The sequence below is a fragment of the Xiphophorus couchianus genome, chromosome 13 (genome assembly GCF_001444195.1).
Source record: "Xiphophorus couchianus chromosome 13, X_couchianus-1.0, whole genome shotgun sequence".
Lineage (NCBI taxonomy): Eukaryota > Metazoa > Chordata > Actinopteri > Cyprinodontiformes > Poeciliidae > Xiphophorus > Xiphophorus couchianus.
The window spans coordinates 4,817,420-4,837,378 of NC_040240.1; the positions used below are offsets into that span (position 1 = coordinate 4,817,420).

Genomic DNA, 19,959 nt, shown 5'->3' on the forward strand with positions numbered 1-19,959 from the left:
AGAAAGAAGCAAGCTGAGGAAAAGTGGTCAACGTGTCCTCTAGCAGTCTGAGGTTACAGCAACACAACTACAGAGATAGACAGGAAAGTTTGCAGCCTAGAGTTAAAAACAGACGGTGTGTCTGCCTGGGGTTTCATTTCACAGCAGAAGACGCGGAAAACTGGTAGATCTACTTTCAGAAACCGTTGGAACCAAGAGTAACACTTACAGTTTATCTGTTGGGAACATATTTAGCAATTTCACCTCTGATATACATTGGAGCTTGTTTATTATTAGCTATAACCTATAGAGCTATTTTTATTTACACTGAACAGTGTAGACAGCAATTAATAGTTGGGAGGGAAAAAAAATATGGATCAAGCCCATCACAAGTGGAATTTTCGCCAAAACTGATTTAAAGATAAAACAGAAAATCATCATTGAGGCAACAAATAGGCTGTGCAGCAACACTGAATGAACTGCAGGAATTTCCCAGAGCTGGTGTTGTATTACATGTGACAATAATTTCTGGTATTCGCGCTATTTGGACTTAGGAGTCAAGTTACAAGGCAACAGTCTTTTCTTCCAAAGGACACGTCAAGGTCTGGCTAGAATCTCCCAAATCCTTGTGGAAGAATGTGGTAACAGTTTATAAAACCAAACTTGAACTTTGAAGCCTTTTCCAAAAGAACTGTTTGGGATTGGAACAACACCACCCATCACCAACAGCACACACCAGACCAGGTGTGTGCTGTTGATTGTAGGATTGTCAGGACAATCACACGTCTAAATCAACAGCAAAAGTTTTGGAACCGTCCGAGCCAGAATCCAGAACAAAAGCTGACAAAGTCTCTGGATTTACATGAAGAGGACAGTGGACAACACATGTCCAAACAATCTTAGGTCATAAGGTTTTGGAGAACATTTGCATATTTGAGCAGCACTTATTGCAAAGTCAAGGTGTAGAGTACTGATGGATTCTTAAGAGACAGTACTTCCTTTTTTTTTCTTCACAAATCAATTGATCTAACATGCTTGTTTTTGGGACCTTGTTGGGATTCAAACGCAGGTTCCTCTTATTGCAAGGCAACAGTGTTAATAAGGAGGCAGTACTATGTATTTTCCAGGCACATAGTGGCATTTCTATACCACAATCAAGTCATTATGCCACATTCAGTTGCTGTATAAATGCTGTATATGTCAAACATGACTTAAAAGGAATTTGATTTCACAGTGTAATGCCTTGAAACTGGGCCTCTATCTCTTTTAGAAGCTCCTGCTCTTTCCAAAATTCCGCCTTCCGCACATCATCACAACGTTTCTCTATCTAGCGTTTGTCAGAGCACCGGACTGAGAATAGTTCTTAAAATAAGCATAGCAAATGCGCAGTTCCAGCAGATGTTTGCCAATTGCTGCTAGTTGGAAGGAGCAAGCCTTTTACTAACCCGAATTGGTTGCCACGGGAGACTCAAGGATTTCCAGGTATCTTTCTGATGAGGGCATAACTTTATAACACGATGTAAAGCTCAAAAAAGCTTTTACGTAACACTGTCCCTTCAACATGAGAGAACACTCTAGACGTCCACCGTACCTCACCCCAAATTTGTATCTTGTCTCGCTTTTCAAATGATTAAAAGTGAAAAGCGACACTGAAACATTAGACAGGTGGAGTATAAAAGCCTGCATCACATGACACCTGCATAAACAGCCGCACACTCGTCCTCTCTAAAACAACATGTGGCTTTTCAAGTCAACCAGAAAGTCTGCCTCACTAACAAGCTGAGGATGTGCGCTGTAGATGTTTCCAGGTGATTGGCCCTCATTGAAGTACATTTATCTGATGCTTTGTTTATTCCACATTTGATCCGCCCACTAATTTCAGCTCTTTTATTTTCTAGAAGACAGCAACTGTCCATGTAAACAGATTTTGTTGGAGCCTCAAAGCCACAGATGGCTGCTATCTACAATGAAATCCTCAGCGGACCGGGTCATCGGCTCCACATCAAAAGTTGGGATCAGTCAGTATTTACAGGTGGAGTCAAACCAGCCTGTTAAAAAAAAGACATCCTCAACTTGCAAGGCTGTTAATTAGCATCCCACGGGGAATTTTAACACTTTTTCACTCATTCAAAGGGTTGTAATTTCCCTCACAATGTGGTCTCTAAAAGGCAGCTAGCTACTGCTGTGTGTTCGTATGTAATGCTATTCATGTGACTGTTTTATTGTTCTGTGTTCCTCCATCAGCAAATAGTAACCTTTTGGAAACTCATTCAAGCAGAGCCATGTGTACTCTGGTTTGTCACCAAACGTCTTGTAGCCAGCTGGGTTAGCTCAACCTGGCTGCTGGCACGCTGAGGACGTTCAGTGTACACCAGCTGGCAGTGGGTGTAGCTACAATATTCCAGGCTAAACAAATGATTTATTACATTACTATAACAAAAGATAATCCATTCAAGAGGAAAGAGAGTAAAGACCGTCTTTCTGGGGGTTTTTTGCGTCCCCTTCACTTTCGAACGGGGTTGCTATGTAAGCGACTTTGGCACCCCATTGTGGATTAAACAATAACAAAAACCCATGTAAAAAAATTAGTCCCTTACGCATTTCTTCTGCTTTTGCTCTTTTTGTTACACTGAAAGCTGCAACATTTAACTTTTATATAATTTATATATATATATATTGTTGAAACTGTCACTATGTTGTGACAGCATATGAGACAGAAAATCTGTCCTCTACCGTTTCTCAACGCTAACTGGAAACAACCAATCAGAACCAGGAGGCGGGTATTAGCGCTGTCAGTCATGCTGGCGCTTCTCTCCCTCCTCCAAATGTTCAAAAGTGAAATACTGAAGTGTAGGGGGGAAAAAACAAAATGGAAGACGTGTCTGAAAGGGCAAATAGTTTCTCAAAGCGAATTTCAAAACTTCCAAATCTGAAACATAAATTGAAAAATAAGTTCCTAGCAGAAAACCTTCATATTTTCTATCTAATGAGTGTTTAATTTGTTTTCTACCACAAGGGTTCCTCATGTTTATGTAAAAAATGTGAATATCTTTGACTCCTCTGTTGCCTATTAAAAGACGTCACATAAATCCCAATGACAATATCATGACAATTTATTTTGACAGCAGCGATTCGGTAAATCCTTTGTACATTTCTCGGCACACTCTCAACAGTTCAGCCCTGCCTCTGCTTGTGTCTCGGGTTCGTCTTGCAGAACACAAACAAGCGCCCCCTCCTTCGGACAAAGAAGCAGTCTTTGCAGCGCTTCTTCAGGGCCGACTTGGTCTTCATCCCCGCTGAGGGATGGGCCCCGGGAAGACGCAGCAGGGACGGCGCGCCCTGGACCGGGAGGACAGACGATGGAAGAGGCGTAACTCTGGCCGCCAGCAGGAGCATCGAGCGCGGGGCGGCCGCGACCGTCCACAGACACCTGTACGCACTCGCCGCTGTCGTGGAGACGGTGGGATCGAAACGGCTCATCTGGAGAACCTGTCGACTCAGCGAGGCAGCCAGGTGCTTCAGCCAGAGGGGACCCATGGTGACAAAGGCTGCAGAGAGATTCATGAGGAAAATTAGAGGTGAAATAGGTTAAAAGCGGTTTAGGCGAGTACAGTTTATCTGAAAGATATGGACATTTTACACCTTGAATTTTTAAACGTTTAGTCTACTTCAATGCATTTTAAAGGAGTTTTGTGCGACAGACCGATACAGAGCTCATAACTGTCGAGGTAGCAAAAAAGATATAGTTAAAAAAAGATAGGAAAAAAAAGACTGTAAAGTGTGGCATGCATTCATTGGATTCAACACACTTTATTCTGACAGCCTTCAGTAGCTAATTTCATTCCAGAATAGCATGTATAGCTGTTCCGTTAGATAACAAACTGCATTGCAAACAGCAACAATATCGTGTACATGCCAAACTCATGGTAAAACACGGTGGTGGCAGCATTAATCCATGGGATGCTGAGGTTCTTTTCCTTCCATATGATAATTCTGCGCTACTTTGTGTTTGTCAATGCCATTCAATTCAATAAAATACACGTTAGTCTGTGTTTCCAATGTCAAAACGGGGAAAAGCAAGGGGTGAAAGTAACTATTCAACACAGCATTAAAAGGTTAAATATAAAACACAACCATACATTAATTAATTCCACTTAGTATAACTATATGTTAAGTATTTGTAAAACAGCTACGCGATGTACACCAGACGGCTCAGAGTTGGGATAAATAAGGCTTAAACATAAACTCGCACATAACGCTATTCATTTATGAAGTCAAAAATTAAAACACACCACCTGATAATTTTGAGTAGATTCAAAGCATGTGTTATACCACCGATATTTGCCTTTGAAACGTCGAAACAAGACCACAATGCTACTCTTGCATTTGGTGTCTCAATGTATGGTTCCGGGTTAGGTGTTAGTGACTATTGTTTCCCCCAGTCTGATCTTTAAGGATGTTTAACTGCGCAGCTTTAAAACAACGGTACGTTTATGATGCGCTAAAAATAATACTTTGTTAGTTTGTATTTCTTATTTTACCAGTGTAGTGTTTCAAATGTACGAATTTAAGTGAAATGTATTTGCAGCCTCCAGCTTGTACTTGTACCTTACAGGCAGTACCCCGGGAACATTATGTCAGTCTCCTTCCCAACCACAGGAGCTTGACTGTTGTAAACATGGCGGCCGCTGTGTGCAGAGTTCTGTCCTTCACTAGGAACGCTAAGGCTCTCCTTCAACCAGTGAGGTTGACTGCTGCACCCGTCCACCGATACAGCGTGGAGGTTTCAAGTACCGGCGAGGCTATCACTCATACCGGCCAGGTAGGTCCAAAACGTCCCCTGCTTTTAGTGCTTAACCGTAGGCCCACTGTTAGCTAACCTTAGCCAAGTTCAAATGTTGCTATAGCTCCATTATCGGACAGCACCTTTACTACAGGATATGTGCTTCTTATTTTGCTCAACATTCATTAAACACTAATAGAATTGCATTTTATCTCAATTTGCAATCATGTGATATAGATGACGTCGATGAAATCAGTGTAAAGGCTGACTGGAATGTGGTTTCCTTTAGGTGTTTGATGAAAAAGACCCAAGAAGAGCTCGGTTTATTGGAAAACAGAAAGAGGTAAGAAGTAGTCAATGTAACAAACTACAACAAACTATCAGATGAATTAACCAAATGAGATGCACTAGATGCATAAATGGACATGTTGAAATATATATGGGTGCAGATGATTAGATCTGAAACAGGGATATGAAATTCAATTGCATAAATGGAAAGGACCATTTATGGGCACGAGCCCAAACAGGATTATTCTTTTTTTCATTATAATTCTATTGAATCATATACATATATATAGCTTGTCATGGCTGCTGTGAAGTGTTTTAATTGATTATACACATACACACACACATATATATATATATTATATATATATATATATATATATATATATGTATGTATAGCCAGAAAATCCAAAGTAAAGAATACCAGAAATGTACATGTCATTGAATATTTTTTATTCATTTGTTGCCATTTTATTTAACTGGGTACTGGTTAAAAGGCAAATTTGTAGTAATGTTTGGTTGCTATGTGAATATGCATTTACAAAGGAACTATATTTAAAGAAATATTTAAAGATATTTCTTTAAATATATTGATAGGAAATGTACATAAATATTTGCTCTCAACTACCTTTTAATATAACTTGTTTGCACTGCTACTAATATCTCATCTCTTCTATTTTGTTTAATGACTTCTTCTCATCATAAAAACTACATTTTAGAAAGAAAAAAAACAACGTTGCTTCTGGGCAGTTAAAACATGTGTTGGCGGCTTTGTTTGAAGATTTGTAGCGTTTTCTTCTTTTTATTTATGTACTGTTTTAAGGTGAATAAGAATTTTGCCATCAACCTTGTGGCAGAAGAGCCAGTGACACACTTGGAGGCCAGAGTGGTGTCTTGTGATGGAGGCGGAGGAGCACTTGGACATCCCAAAGTCTACATCAATTTGGTAAGATTTATGTATGTCATTGGTAATATAATGAAAATTGTGTGAAATAAGTACAAGTAATATGTTTTCCACCAAAGAAAAGGTGAATTCTAAGGAACCAACAGCCCAAAATTACAGTAGAGGAATGATCCACTTTTTTGTCTTTGCAACAGCCCTCCATATTGTCACGTATTAATTTCTTATATAAAGCTAACATCCAAATGTTACAGAAGCATTTTTATACTTTGCACACGAGGGTTGGGCGATGTGAAAGAAAAATGTCATTAATGTTGATTAATAATCATAATCAATACAACTATTGTAATTTTCAGAATGCCGTGCTGCAATGAAGTGTTTTCCCGGTATCAACGTATTTCTCGTAGTAGATACCCTAGTAAAATCTTTTGAAATTTGTGTTTGTAATGTGTTCAAGTCTGGGGAAAAATCTGCAAAGATTGTTGTATATGGCACTGTAAATGTATATGGCCTAGATAGTGTTTCCACTAATACAGGCGTCTTGTTGTTTCCACTCAGGATAAGGACACAAAGGTGGGGACATGTGGCTACTGTGGACTGCAGTTCAAGCAGAAGCATCATCACTGAAGCATCAGCCCTGTATTTGCTTCTCTGTATAAAATAAATTATGTTGTCTAACTGGGAGAACTTTTTTTTTTTTTAAACAAAGCTTTTCTTTAACGGGGGAAAAAAATGAATGTGATACTTATAAATGTTTAAAAATAGAGGTTGAATTTGACTGGATCCCTGGATTCTGTTTAATGCAGTTCTAGCATTTGACCCATAGAGGCCAGTGCTGTGCTACATATGTACTTCAGCTGACTGTCCAAACAGTGAATTGCTTTTTAGCGTCAAACTGTAGCTTTTTTGTTGTTGCTTTTTTTAAGAATAGGTATGAAATAAAAGAACAACATATATTAATCTACATTGCTTTCACAACATTTGCAGGACTTTCATAATCTTGAATTAATCTTGTCTATGAAAGATTAGGCTCATGCCTACAGAGAGGACTTTAGCTTCATAATGCATCTCCTCTCTACGATCTGTCTGGAAAACTCCGGGCCCTTCCTGCAGAGACACAGCAGAGCGGAACAATACATGTTTGAAGAAGATCATATATATATTTCATCAGGTCTTATTCTCCATAGACCCCTGCATGCCAAATTGGCCCGTGCTCGGCTCAGGCTCCAGACACCGTTGGCGTGTTCGGTCCCTGGTGATGCAGCCAGTGGAACTGCATTTTTCCACTCCACGGGGCTCAGGTTGGGTGGGGCGGGAGTTGTCAGGCTGATATAATTGGCCCTGGTGGCTCCTGGAAGTACGCCTGATGCTGTAGTTAACCCCATCTCCAGTCAGACCACAGTGGATGATTGAAGGGGTAGGGAGTGGGGTGCATTGTTAAATCGAGGCATGTGAGCCGGGTCGGTGTCAGGGAGACGACTGCTTGGTCTGGCGGTCAGTGCGTCTGGTTGATTCGGAGGTGACGGGTGGTTGAGTTGGAGGCATCGCCGGCAGCAAAATTTTACCGATGAAACTGAGCATATGAAATGAGCTGAATGACAGAGTAGTGTTTTTTTTATGCTACGTTTTGCTGCACCTTTAAATTATTCACTGACATTAAACATGCTTTCTGTTCACCCTTGAAAAGTCTGGAATCATTGAAGTATTTTCAGGCATTTAAGGAGTATTTATATCACTGGACTTGGTCTGTCTATTCATCCGTTCTATTTTCTGTCCACTCATTTGTCATCCTTAGTTCTGTCTGTACATTTATCTGTCTATCCATATCTCCCCATCTATAGATTTTTCCAATATTCATCCATTCATCGGCCTATTCCATTATCTGTATTTTTCCACCCATCATCATTCATCCACCCATTTTTCAGTTGGTCATTTGCTCTGTTATTCATTCATCAGTGTGTCCATCATCCACCTATATGTTTGTCTACCAGTCCATTTGTCTGTCCATTCATCTGTTTTTCATCCATCAATTATCACTTCCTTTGCCCATCAAATGCCCAAGCACTTGTCTTTCCATCTGTTTGTCTGTCTCTCATCAACCTTTCATCTGTTTTTCATTCATTATTGGTATCTATTCCTCATCCACCTATTTGTCCTTCAATCCACTATGTCCATTCATCCATCTATCGGTTTTTCTACCATCCATCTTTCAGTTTCTTTGTCCATCTGTCCGTCCGTTTGTCCATTAGTCAATCATTCATCAGTGTGTCCATTGTCCATCCACTCATTTGATTAATTTGTCTATGTTCCACCTGTCCATTCCACTATCATTCATTCATTGGATTTTATCCATCCAATTTGCCACTTTCTTATTGAAATATCGTTAATTTTCTCTCAACTTTTGTAGTTATATTTGGTCAAAGGAGATTTAAAATGGGCTGGGAATTTGGCTGATTCAATGCTGGAAAAGTTTGGAATTTGGGCATTAGGACTGTGTAGGAACGCTGTAGACTCATCACCCAGTATATTATCGTATTCCCCAACAGTGTATGTGTCAAGTAAGTCCAGGTTATAATTGTACATTCAACCAATTTGCGGTTGGACTCATTGAAGGGTTCCGTTTTTTGAGTGGTTTAATCAGCGCAGGGTCTACCACTACATCCAGCCCTCCTCTGTCCCTCTGCATAATATCAGAGGGTAATTGCAAATACAGCTCTGCCTGTTGTTTGACCCGCACTGCTGGGTCAGAAGAATCAGAAAAAGATACGCTCAAATGAGACTAATCACATTAGAAATGTCCCCAACGCAGAGCAATAGATAATGGAGTTAAATGCCAGGGAGTTCCTTAATACAAAGTCCCGCGCACAACAATCACTCACTCCACACAAAACATCCTCCTCTTCTCTGTAATTGCCCTATTAAAATATTTCTACTTTAAGATGTGTCACATTACAGAGCCCCAGGCTCATTATGGAGCTCCATAACTCCAATTATCTGAGGCTCCACGTCCGGAAGCCAACCTGACCCGAAAGGGGGCTCACGGGCAGATCTGGGAGCAGCACCATCATCCTCAGGTCCACGCTCGCTGCGAGAGAGGCAAATCAGAAAGCTGACCTTTGGTCATTGTCTCGAGGCGACTCCACTCGGCTCGGCTTTTGGTCAGGTGGCAGAGCCTCTGACCTTTACCATGAAAATAATGACTTGTTCTTGTGCCAAGAGCTCAGGGGGTTACCGTGGGGAGCGAGACACCTCTGGCGACACGAGATGGTATTTGGAGGACAGAGTTTGCACTCAGCGCTTTGATAGCCCCGGAAAAAAAAACAAAAAACAAAGTGTGTGTGACACGACACAAGAGACTTGGAACTGTGAGTGTATATATGCCATTGGGTGTGTTTGCGTGTTTGGATTTGCAACAGAGGCTCAGACGGTGTTGAAAGGAAATAGGTGTCAGACTGAAGGTGCAGAGGGGAGTAATTTGAAGTTGTCAGAATTTTGTTTTAAGACATTCCATCAGAATTTTTTCAAAGCATAGAAAAAAATACACAGCTAACAGACACCAGTCTGAGTTACTTAGATAAAAACCTCTTTCCAAATATCTTTTGGGTCTAACGTGGCCTGAACTGTCCAGGAACGCCATCAGTTTATCCATCCTGTTTCACTTCAACGTTGAGTCAGGTTTATTTGTATAGCACATTTCAGCAACAAGGAAGTTCAAAGTGCCTTACATCATAAAAACTGTCATCAATTATGAAACAAGCAACAAACATTACATTTTGCCAAATGCCATTCTTAAAATCATCAAATATGTTGATCAATGTTCCAGTTACTACTAATCCAAGGCAACTCTTTAACAGGTGGGTTAGTAGCTTGGATTTTTAATGGAACTCAGTGTTTCAGCTGTTTTGCAGTTTTCTGGAAGTTTGTTCCAGATTTGTGGCACACAGAAGCTGAATGCTGCTTCTCCATGTTTGGTTCTGGTTCTGGGGATGTAGAGCAGAACCAGAAGGCCTGAGAGGTCTGGAAGGTTGATACAACAGCAGCAGATCTTTAATGTGTTGTGGTGCTCCGTGATTTATAAACTATCTGATCTACAGGGAGCCAGTGGAAGGACTTTAGAACTGGGGTTTTACTGGTTTCAGTGAGAACATGAGCAGCAGCATTCTGGATCAGCTACAGCTGTCTGATTGAATTTTCTTTAGGCAGACTTGTGAAGAAACTATTGCGGTAATCAGTACAGCTACAGACAAATGCCTGAGTGAGTTTCTCTAGATTTTGCTGAGACAGTCGTCTAATCCTGGAAGTGTTCTTCAGGCGATAGAAGGCCGACTTTGCAACTGTCTTTATGTGACTCTGAATATCTTACTCCAGCTGGATTCAGGGACTGATCAAATAGTTTCTGCTGAAGCTGCTTGCTGACTCTAGACTATTACTCTTTGGGTCCAAAGATTATAACTTCAGTTTTGTTTCTGTTCAGCTGTCATGATGAACAGTGTCAAAAATATATATTATTTTTTGGGGCAAAAACAGCAAGAGCAGTTATTTCTTTACTGTAGCAATGTGTCTTGGTAACTCATCTTATGGTGCTGGAAAGTCCGATTGAGTTGAGCATGTGGGCGGCCCCCATGGAAACTTTCCAAATACACTCTGCAGTAAATCGACCATCACCAATTCTTTGAAGTAGGTGAAGACTGTTTACTCTGCAGTTCTGTTTCCTCTCTAATGCCCTCCACCCGGGATGCGGTTCAGCAAATGACGATTATTTTGTACCCAGAATGCAGTTCTACTGTATAGGACTGCTATCCTATATGGTATCGTAAACCGCTTAAAATCTATTGATGTCCAGTGTGGTCAGTTAGGCAAAATCAGAAACAGAGTTTTTGTTTTTTAATCAAGATTTATTTCATTGTCTACCATTTGAAAATCTAAAACTGGGGGTTTATTCCCTCTTTTCTGGACAAATAATAAAAAAAAATGCATCACCCAAACAGCAAGAGGTGAGAACAAGTTTACTTCTCCTAACTCCTATACGGTTGCCGGGCCAGTTTCTTCACGACACCGCCGCTTCGAATCTGCCTCGATTCCAAGACGGGAACAAAACTGTGTTGTTCCTGGCCTGTTAAATTTAGACAAAGTGAAAAAAGAAATTCATCGTAACTATGAAAGATAAATTAGCAGCCAGCCACAGCGAAGGTCCTGTCAGGATGATCACAGAAGAAAGAAAAGTTTTATCCAAATAAGAAGACAGATGCCATTATTTATCATCTCAAGTCTTACTTATTTATGAAGCAGAAACAGAATGAAATTCTCGGTTGAATTCATCCTGAATTATTTAATCTGAAATGGTTAATTCCATACAAAGCCCAGGCAGATCCCTCCTCTGTTCCGATAAATACTTTATTACCGCTTCTAAATAAGAAAAAATAAAAATAAAAACAGGAGCAGGAAAAGGACAAAGATGGGAAAACAAGTTCTTTGCATTTCTTTATGCAGTGGTTGAGAATTTCTTTTATTCATTGGTTTTTAGAAAAAAGCTAAAACTTTATGGCCTTTAAACATACAGTAGCTATTTGAATTTGAACAATTTCTGTTACCTGCAAAGGTGGAAAAATATCACGTATCAGATAAAGGTGTGACACTTGGTATTATCCAGATGCTTTCATGATTTTGTTTTTTCTACTCGTGGGAAGGATCTTCCTGCTGTCCAAGGTTGACAAAGTCAAAAAGCGCCTAATGAAAAGAGACGCATCGCTGATTGCAGCTATATCTGGAGCCGAGGTGGAAGTGGCATCGATTTAACAATTTAGCAGCACCCTCCTCTGTGTGTTTCCATTAGTCACGGCTGAATACCACCCACTCCCCCCCATGCGCCCACTCTCACACCGCCCCATTTCACTCCGTCCAAACACACACAAGCAAACTCTGTGGCGCACATACACACTCAGCCAAAGCTTCAGAGGTGTGTCCCTCAGCTCCAGAAAAGGCTTTATATCATCTAAAGGGATTCCATTACAACGCCAGGACACACCAAAAACATTGCCATGCTACAGGATACACTTTTTATTTTTGTGACTTAGTGCATGTGCAGGCCGTGGTGCAAGTGTACAGTCATGTGTTTTTCATTTCATGAGTGGAAACTGTACAGGATTTGACTCTGATCGCTGAAGTACATTAGAGCCTACGAGTTATAAGAGAGTCGAGGATTATTACGTTTTTAAAATAGGATCAGGTGCTACTCACTGACTGTTTCCTATAAAGGAGCTTTTCTCAAAAAAAGAAAATGTTCTGTGAAGTTAAAATAGCAGTAATATTTCCCTTAGCTTCAGGCCAAAGATGTCGCATGTAAGTTTGGAGATAAGTGAAAGAAATCTCAGAGAAATTGAGATCTAACTGCTAGCCATTTTAGATTATATTACCAATTTGAAATCACTGAATATTAAAATGTTATCCTAAATTGGGACATATTGTGTCTATGCTTTAACTATTACCAACTTTTCCAAACTGAACAGCGCTCATGGCATCTAACTAGCTAGCAGATGCTAACTAGGCATCTACTAGTTAGCGTAACTAGCAGATGCCTTTGCTAGTTACGCTAACAGATGGCACCAGTTGTATCGATATGCCTCGCCACCTTAGACTCAATCCACTCTAACCCCGCAAATTTAGGATTTGTGAGGTTATCTCTTCATTTATGCAATAACATTGCAGATGGTATTCTTCTTTGCTTTTTATAGCTTGGAAATTATCTGCCCAGACTCATGGTAAGCCAGTCAGGCAGATTGATATCTAGCAGCTTCTGAAAACATATTTATGCATAGTAAAACAGGCAATGTTTGTTAAAAATGTTCTATTCTTAAAGTAATCAATGGCAGTTAAGATGGCTTAGCTAGCATTGATGTTAGCTAAGTTAGTGTTAGTGAGTTTGGCTTAAATTTCTTAAATCACTAAAGACTGGGGTCTGTGTAAATAGCTTGCCAACTTTCCCCTAGTTGTGAGTCACTTGGACAATTTTTGGTATGTACCATCTTTGATGCTGCGGACCAACCTGACGGCCATTTACAAATTCTAAAAATTTCTGCCACTCCAGGTGAATTTAGAGCAGACCGATGAATCACAGCTGATGTATCGATACAACTAGCAGGGCTAATCAATGTAACTTTAGCTTTGTTAAAGTTACATTATCGTACACACTTCGCACAAGTGATGGTCGGAAATCCAAAAGTTTGCTCCGTTCTTGGAGAACATAGAGCGAACTGATCAAGCCGGCTATTACAGCTACCAGCCCTAACCACCATTCTTTTAGCTCAACAGTGATGCTATTTGGCTAAATACAAACAATCTGAGTAAGCGAAAATGTGTAGATACCTAACATATGCTAGTATAACTTTTTATAAATTTGAGCCATTTTAAATGGACAAGATCAGATTGAGCTGTCTGACTAGCTATCAGCCTTTGACTGGTCTGAGGATTTCTTCACTTTTTCTCAGATTTGAGGTAAAAAGGCATCTTTGAATACAAATAGGGGAGCTTTACTGAAGAAGCCTTCACAGAATCTCATTTTAATATCTAAACTACAAATGTAATTCATACTTTATCATAAGTTTTCATCAAGCAAAACTTTTAATTTTTTTCTGGGTGGAAAGTGTAAGAGTGTTTTAGGACCAGACCAGCACTACAGTATAAAACAGACACAAGGATGGCTGGAGATTGCATCACTGCTACATGGAAAATTCTACTGACTTTTTCTTTTAGAGCTAAAATAATTTCTTTATCATTAAGCTCTTTATGACTTACAGTATGGTGGCAGAACAAATCCCATTTAAGACTCTAAAGTTTTTTTGTTGTTGCAAGAAACCAAGTCTTGTATTGGAGAACTTGATGTTCCGTTCCATCATGGAAAGCAAAATGTAGACTTTTGTTTTTAGTCCATACGTCCCAGTGCTACAATGTTCAGAGACTACAAACACGGTGTAGACTGCAAGAGTTCAAAGGACTGAACAGACGTCCCGCTGTCGTTGAGGCTTTTCCACGCCTCCGCTGGTTTGGGCTGCTGGAACGGAGGACCGTGGAACGCTCCGTCCACCCACTCTCTCAGTGTGGCCACTGGAGACTCTTGTTGCCTGTCCACACTGGTGAGCGTCATGTTTGTTGAGTACACGGGAGAGGAGGACCGGGTCGACGATAGCATGCATGGGGGGTATTCTGGTGGGGAGCCGGCTTCTGGGGGAACAGCAGTGTGCGCGATAGACCAGATTTTGGGCTTCGTGTCGGGACTTCGAAGGTTTGGATTCATGTAGAAGGAGCTGCTTTGATGGTTGACTGGTGTTAGTTTGGGACAATCTGCAGACAGTCTTTGCCCACGTGGGTGTTCTGCGTTTGAGTTTGCTTCTTCGCCCTCTGGTAGAACATGTGACTTCGGGTCACTTTCAGAAGCATCTGACTCCACCATGTCGAAGTCTTCAAGGTCACTCTGCAGTTCTCCACATCGTTGATCTGCAAAAGACAATCAGTTCAGGCAACAGTGAGACTGTGATTGCCAATTGCATCCAAAAGATGACGAACTGGCTCTGGACTTTCTTACCGTGAAGGTGTGTGCTACTTCTAAGTGGCTTCTCGGCTTCACTGCTGTCCTCATCACAGCCTCTCTCATCAGAAGTTTTACAAGCTCTTGGTGACCATGTCACCTTGTTCTCTTTTTTTAGTCTCCTGCGTGCATTGGCAAACCACGTAGACACCTGAAGGACACAGAGAGGCACTTAAAATGAGTTCCAGATGAAGGGAAATTCTAATAAAAGACCACCAACAGTAGAAAATATCTGCATGACATTCGGGAAACATAACACAGCAATGAATATTGAGTTGAAGACATTCATTGCCAAATTTTCTGTATTATCGTAGTCTTTTCCCAGCATTTTTATGTGTACACCATTTTTCCTTAAGCTTTAACGTCTTGCCCCAATCCTGTGCAAGTACACAGGATTGGGAAAGTCCATCCAATTGGCAGGGTTTGAATCAATGGCACATTGCCCATGAAATATTGCTTCCAAGCTGTCTTTGGAATCGTAGTATTGCACAAACTTCCATTCAATTTATTGTGGAGCGCTAAGAAAAAAACACCGAATGAAGCGTTTCCATTATAGGTGTTATGAGATGTGATATTTCTCTATCCAAGTCCTGATTGTGTCAGCATGCCACTTTGCCTGGTTAAGTAATTGTAAGCTGTTAAATTGAGTCTTTCCTTTCCAAGTTAGTTTTCCAAGTAGTTTAGAGTTTTCAAGACATCAGCTTCCTTTCCAAATAGCTGTCCGATTATGTTGATTGTCAACGTTTCAAGATTTTTTGCTGAAGTGGCCTTCACCTTTTAAATTGTTTAGAGGGCAAGATTTTGGATAATGGAGAACAGAAAGTCATCAGTGATGAGACAAAACGCGATGAAAATGATTTTATAAGCATTGTGAGATTATCCATTAGCCGCTAAAGACAATAACCACCAGCGCTGCACCTAATTCTGTTCTTTAGCAAACCTGGACTTCGTTTTAGCATTTTTATAGCTTAAATCAAAACTACACAATTCTACACAGAACAGAAACTCTTTGAAAAAGGAGCATTTTTTTATTCTTTTTTAGCATTAGATTTAGATGTTTGACTCAGGTTTGAGTCATCATTAGATGGGTCAAACCTGGACTGGAACGTTGACTTCAGATTATTTGTAAATAAATAAATATATATAAGTATATATATAAGTATATATATATATATATATATATATATATATATATATATATATATATATATAGGAGCATTTATATATATATATATATATATATATATATATATATATATATATATATATCATTGATTCATTGTTTCATGTTTAAGTATTCATGTAATAACCATTAAGTGTTGAGCATTCCTGGGAAAAAAAAACCCACCTGTGTGAGCGTCATCCTGGTGATGATGGCCAGCATGATCTTCTCCCCCTTGGTGGGGTACGGGTTCTTCTGGTGCTCCTGCAGCCAGGCCTTCAGGGTGCTGGTGGTCTCCCTGGTGGCATTCTTACGACGGGAGGAGCTATCCGAACAGGAATACCTGAACCATCGACAATAGACATGGGCAACAGAGAGAAAAGTGTTGTAAAAAATGTTTTTATTTATTTTTTCTTTCTATTTAGCACTAAAAAAAAAAAATTGAAATTTACCACACTCAAATGTTTTCATGTCCTTGACCACATTCAGACAGTTTTACAATGTTTACATATGATAATAATATAGTGTATTATGATTGTATATTAAGCAGCAGATGTTCTACCTAGTAAATGGTTTAAATCACAACGTCTTTCATCTGAGAGAACGAGTTAACTTACCCATATCTGTCATAAGGATATTGACCAAATGTGTATTCATAAGGATAATAGGCGGCGCTCTGAGATGTCCCCAAATGCACAGGTGCAGTTTCTTTGGGATCTAGTGGCCCCTAAAAGTGTTAAAGTTTAAATATCAGATATACAATTTCCCTACATTCTTTTCTGACCTGTGCAAAGTGGTTTCCATTTGTATCAGTGCTAAAATGATAAAAGTGAGGCCTGGCTCTCACCCTGGAATAGAGAGAGGAGGCGTCGCTGGCGCATGTGTTGTAGTAGCTGTGGCTCTTTGGGTAAGCGCCGCCGTAGACTCCGATGCCGCTTCCAGGAGGAAGCTGGTGGCCCGGGGAGCGCAGCACTGGGTGGGACGCAGGAGAACCAGAGGTCATCAGAAACTATGGAGAAATCAACATCAGTCATTTTATCCAAATGTTCAAATACAATGGCATAAACTTCTAATAACCAATCAGTTTGTTTTCAGTTACAATAACAGTTTTCATATCCAAACAACAGCAAGCGACAAAATGAACTAACCGATGCTAAACATAAAACTTCTAAGGAGAGCTTCCAGGTAACAACGTTCAAACTAAGAACACAAGTAATTGAAAAATGAAAACAAATGCACCAATAGATACATAAACCAAAACTAAAATCTGCATTTCATTTAAGCATTTAAGCTATATAAAAGCTAATAAATCACTGCAGTACAAAAAAGATAAAACATGACCAACATAATGTCGAGCTAAAATTGCCTGGTAAAAAGTAAACCACTACATCCTTTGAATATTTATATACAGTTGATTGATCACAAACGCAAACCAATAAATGATGCAAAGGAACACATTTCAAACTAATATATCAAATCAAAACTACAAGACCCTAGTAAAAACTAAATTAAATTAAGATAAAATTTACATTTACATTAATCACAATAAAACAAATACATACAATTATTCAACATCTATATAAACTCTAACAAAAAGTACCTAAATAAATAAACTAAAGCCTTCAGAAACTATCTAACAGTTTATTCAAAAATTATAATATTGCAGTTTTGTCATTTTGATTATTGGAGAAATTAAACTCAAAGTGCCTCGTGGAAACTAGCAAACCCAGTTAAACAAACAACTGAAAATTCATGACAATGAAGCCTAAGATATAAACACAAAACACTTATTTCAAACCAATATAAAGTCAAACCAAAGGTGGCCAGTAAAATAAACAAATATAAGTAAAACATGAGAATAAACAGAAAAGGTAACAATAATAGAAAGAAATTAAGAAATGAATACAGATGTAAAAACAAAAACATTAGTTCCGGTGAAGTGAGTATAGAGGGATTTACTGCACAACTGTATTTTATCTTTGAAGTATAAACGGAGGATTATTTACTCAAATGAACGTACAAAAAGAGCTTGTCTCATCTTTCTCCATCAACATAGTAATAAAGTTAATAAATCCAAACAACTTTTTGACGAGCAGTCTTCACCTGTGGTGTGGCGGAGTAGGAATATCCCAGCTGTGAATACGCCATGGTTCAAAGTAGGAAAAAAACGCAAAAGCTGGAAGAAAACCGCGTGGCCACGTCCAACGGCATCCGTACCACCCGCAGCTTGTTTACCCACGGACACTAATGCAGAGACACTCTCACGTTCCGTTTTTGTTTTTTTTGTTTTTAACTTAAAATCACAAAATCATCAACGCTCTGATCCAAGTCGTGGCGCGCAGACGTTTACGCGCAGCTGTCATTCCTGCGCGCCTTAGGAAGCAACTTCTCCGCTTTACTCTCTCCGCTGCCGCAGCTCTCTTACAACCATCAGGCTTTGGTTTGCGCGCGTATCTATGTGTGTGATCTAAGCACGCGTCTCCCCGTGATGCTGCTCTTTGGATTTTTAAGGCGCGTCTCCCTCTGACGTCAGCCCGGTGTGCCCATCAGGACGAAGAAACTCGCCCAATTAATTCCCTCCCAGCTTCCTCTCAGCCCCTCCGTCCAACAGGATAGTTCAGATCCACTCAGATCCAGTCCCCCCAGGGCGCAAAGAGCGCGTGATCAATTCTCCAAACAAACACCCACAGCTGCGATGTTTTGCGCGCGCGCGCGCTGCAAACATTTTACAACCTCGCGTGGCCAGAGGAGCGTTCCGGAGGAGAGGGACGGTGATGCGTTGACACCACATTGACACGGGATGATTGATGACTACAACCTGATATTAGCATAATCGTTTTTGCCTCTGTAGTTTAGATAACTTGTCACCGCGGAGAAATCTCGCTGTCACCCACATATTCATGAGTGGGGAACGGAAGGGGGGGATTTCAGGTCTCCCCCGAGCAAATTAATCAAACAATGAACAGTCCACGCATTCCCTTGAGTAAGCACCTTTAGCAGCTGAATGGCTTGTCATGTTTTTAATAACCAAGTCTTAAGATGCGCCGGAGGAAGTGGGAACGCTGTTTCTTCAGTCTGTTGCCTTTTTGGTCTTAGAGAATTGAGGAGATAAATGGGCAGAGTGGTAGATCTAAAATGCAACAATGTTTATATTCTGTAAAACATGTATATATAATTGAGCTATCTTGTGGCTAAAATAACGGAGGAAAAAAGCAAGTTGTGAGAAACTAAGTCAAAACAACAGTAATTAAGGTTCTTTTTTATGCTAGACACTGTAAAATGTAATTTTGGGGAGTTATTTAAATAGAGTAGATTTAGCCGCCAACTGTTATTCCAAGTGGTTAGTCTGTTTATATGGGTTGCACTATGTAGAAATATTCTAAATGGGCAGTATTGTGTATTTTCTAAGCACATAGTGCCATTTTATAGCACAATCAAGTAGCTGTTACCTTCAGCTGTTGTGTAAAGGCTGTAAATATCACACATTTCTTAACCCTCCCACAGTTCTAGTACAACGTTTAGGCAAATGACGATCGGACAGTCTGGAAGCAATGGTGGAGGAGGGTCGTCCTGTCAGACCATCAGTTCCCAGAACCACTTGCCAAGAGGAAGAAAAAAAAACTAGCAAAAGCGCACACAGGGTCAGTGCAGCTCCTCCCATAAACAGAATAAAAAGCTTGTGGGGTTCAAATGACCCCGTCTCTTAAGACCATTAGAGGGTCAAAGGAAATTTGATTTTGCAATTCAACGCCTTGAAATTGGCGTCTCTTTAAGAAGCTTCTGCTCTAACACTTTGCGTTTAGCACGTCATCACAATGTTTGTCCATGATGCCGTTTACAGCCATTCTTAGGAGCGTTGTACTGAGAAGAAGTTCATATGAGCTCAACAGGCGTGCAGTTCCATCAGGTGTTTGCTAATTGCTGCTGGCTAGTCTGAAGGAGCTGAGAGGGAGAGGGGCGCTCTGTGATGAGGGAATAACATTACAATACCCTACTTTAGCTCGGCAAAAGTTAAGAACAATCAGCCCATTCCACTTAAGAGATCGGTTGCTGTGAAAACCTAAATATTGTTTTGCAGAAACACTCTACCTCATTCTGGAGAGTCCTTAGGCAACCGCAGGCTAAAAGGGAACTTTAGGTCTTTGAAGGAACACATTTCAGCCTATTTGAATACGTGAGCCCATCTTCCCAATTGATGGGCTCAAGGAGGCAATTAGAATCTAGATGGACCTGTAAATCAAGAGTATTTTGACCCAGGTCTTTCTTCG

The 19,959-nt window shown here is 40.2% G+C and overlaps 3 protein-coding genes across 5 annotated transcripts; 1 reads left to right on the plus strand and 2 right to left on the minus strand.

Moving 5' to 3' along the window:
* Positions 1-3,074: 3,074 nt before the first annotated feature.
* Positions 3,075-4,723, minus strand: mrpl36 (mitochondrial ribosomal protein L36). 3 transcript variants are annotated; one of them, XM_028037099.1, is made up of 2 exons: positions 4,588-4,723; positions 3,075-3,527 (listed from the first exon to the last, which is right to left on the minus strand). In XM_028037099.1, the coding sequence occupies exon 2, from the start codon at positions 3,514-3,516 to the stop codon at positions 3,154-3,156; it is 363 nt and encodes a 120-aa protein (XP_027892900.1). In that variant the 5' UTR covers positions 3,517-3,527; positions 4,588-4,723; the 3' UTR covers positions 3,075-3,153. The 3 variants fall into 3 exon arrangements, with proteins under 3 accessions (XP_027892900.1, XP_027892898.1, XP_027892899.1); XM_028037097.1 differs by lacking the exon at positions 4,588-4,723 and adding an exon at positions 4,275-4,423; XM_028037098.1 differs by lacking the exon at positions 4,588-4,723 and adding an exon at positions 4,325-4,414.
* ndufs6 (NADH:ubiquinone oxidoreductase subunit S6) lies at positions 4,619-6,632 on the plus strand. Its single transcript, XM_028037096.1, has 4 exons — positions 4,619-4,801; positions 5,052-5,105; positions 5,871-5,993; positions 6,507-6,632. Exons 1-4 carry the CDS (start codon positions 4,658-4,660, stop codon positions 6,573-6,575), a joined length of 390 nt encoding a protein of 129 aa, XP_027892897.1. The 5' UTR covers positions 4,619-4,657; the 3' UTR covers positions 6,576-6,632.
* Positions 6,633-11,090: 4,458 nt separating this feature from the next.
* Positions 11,091-18,430, minus strand: irx4b (iroquois homeobox 4b). The gene is made up of 6 exons (XM_028035269.1): positions 17,795-18,430; positions 16,539-16,700; positions 16,309-16,418; positions 15,878-16,034; positions 14,527-14,680; positions 11,091-14,438 (listed from the first exon to the last, which is right to left on the minus strand). The coding sequence occupies exons 1-6, from the start codon at positions 17,837-17,839 to the stop codon at positions 13,903-13,905; spliced, it is 1,164 nt and encodes a 387-aa protein (XP_027891070.1). The 5' UTR covers positions 17,840-18,430; the 3' UTR covers positions 11,091-13,902.
* Positions 18,431-19,959: the final 1,529 nt, after the last annotated feature.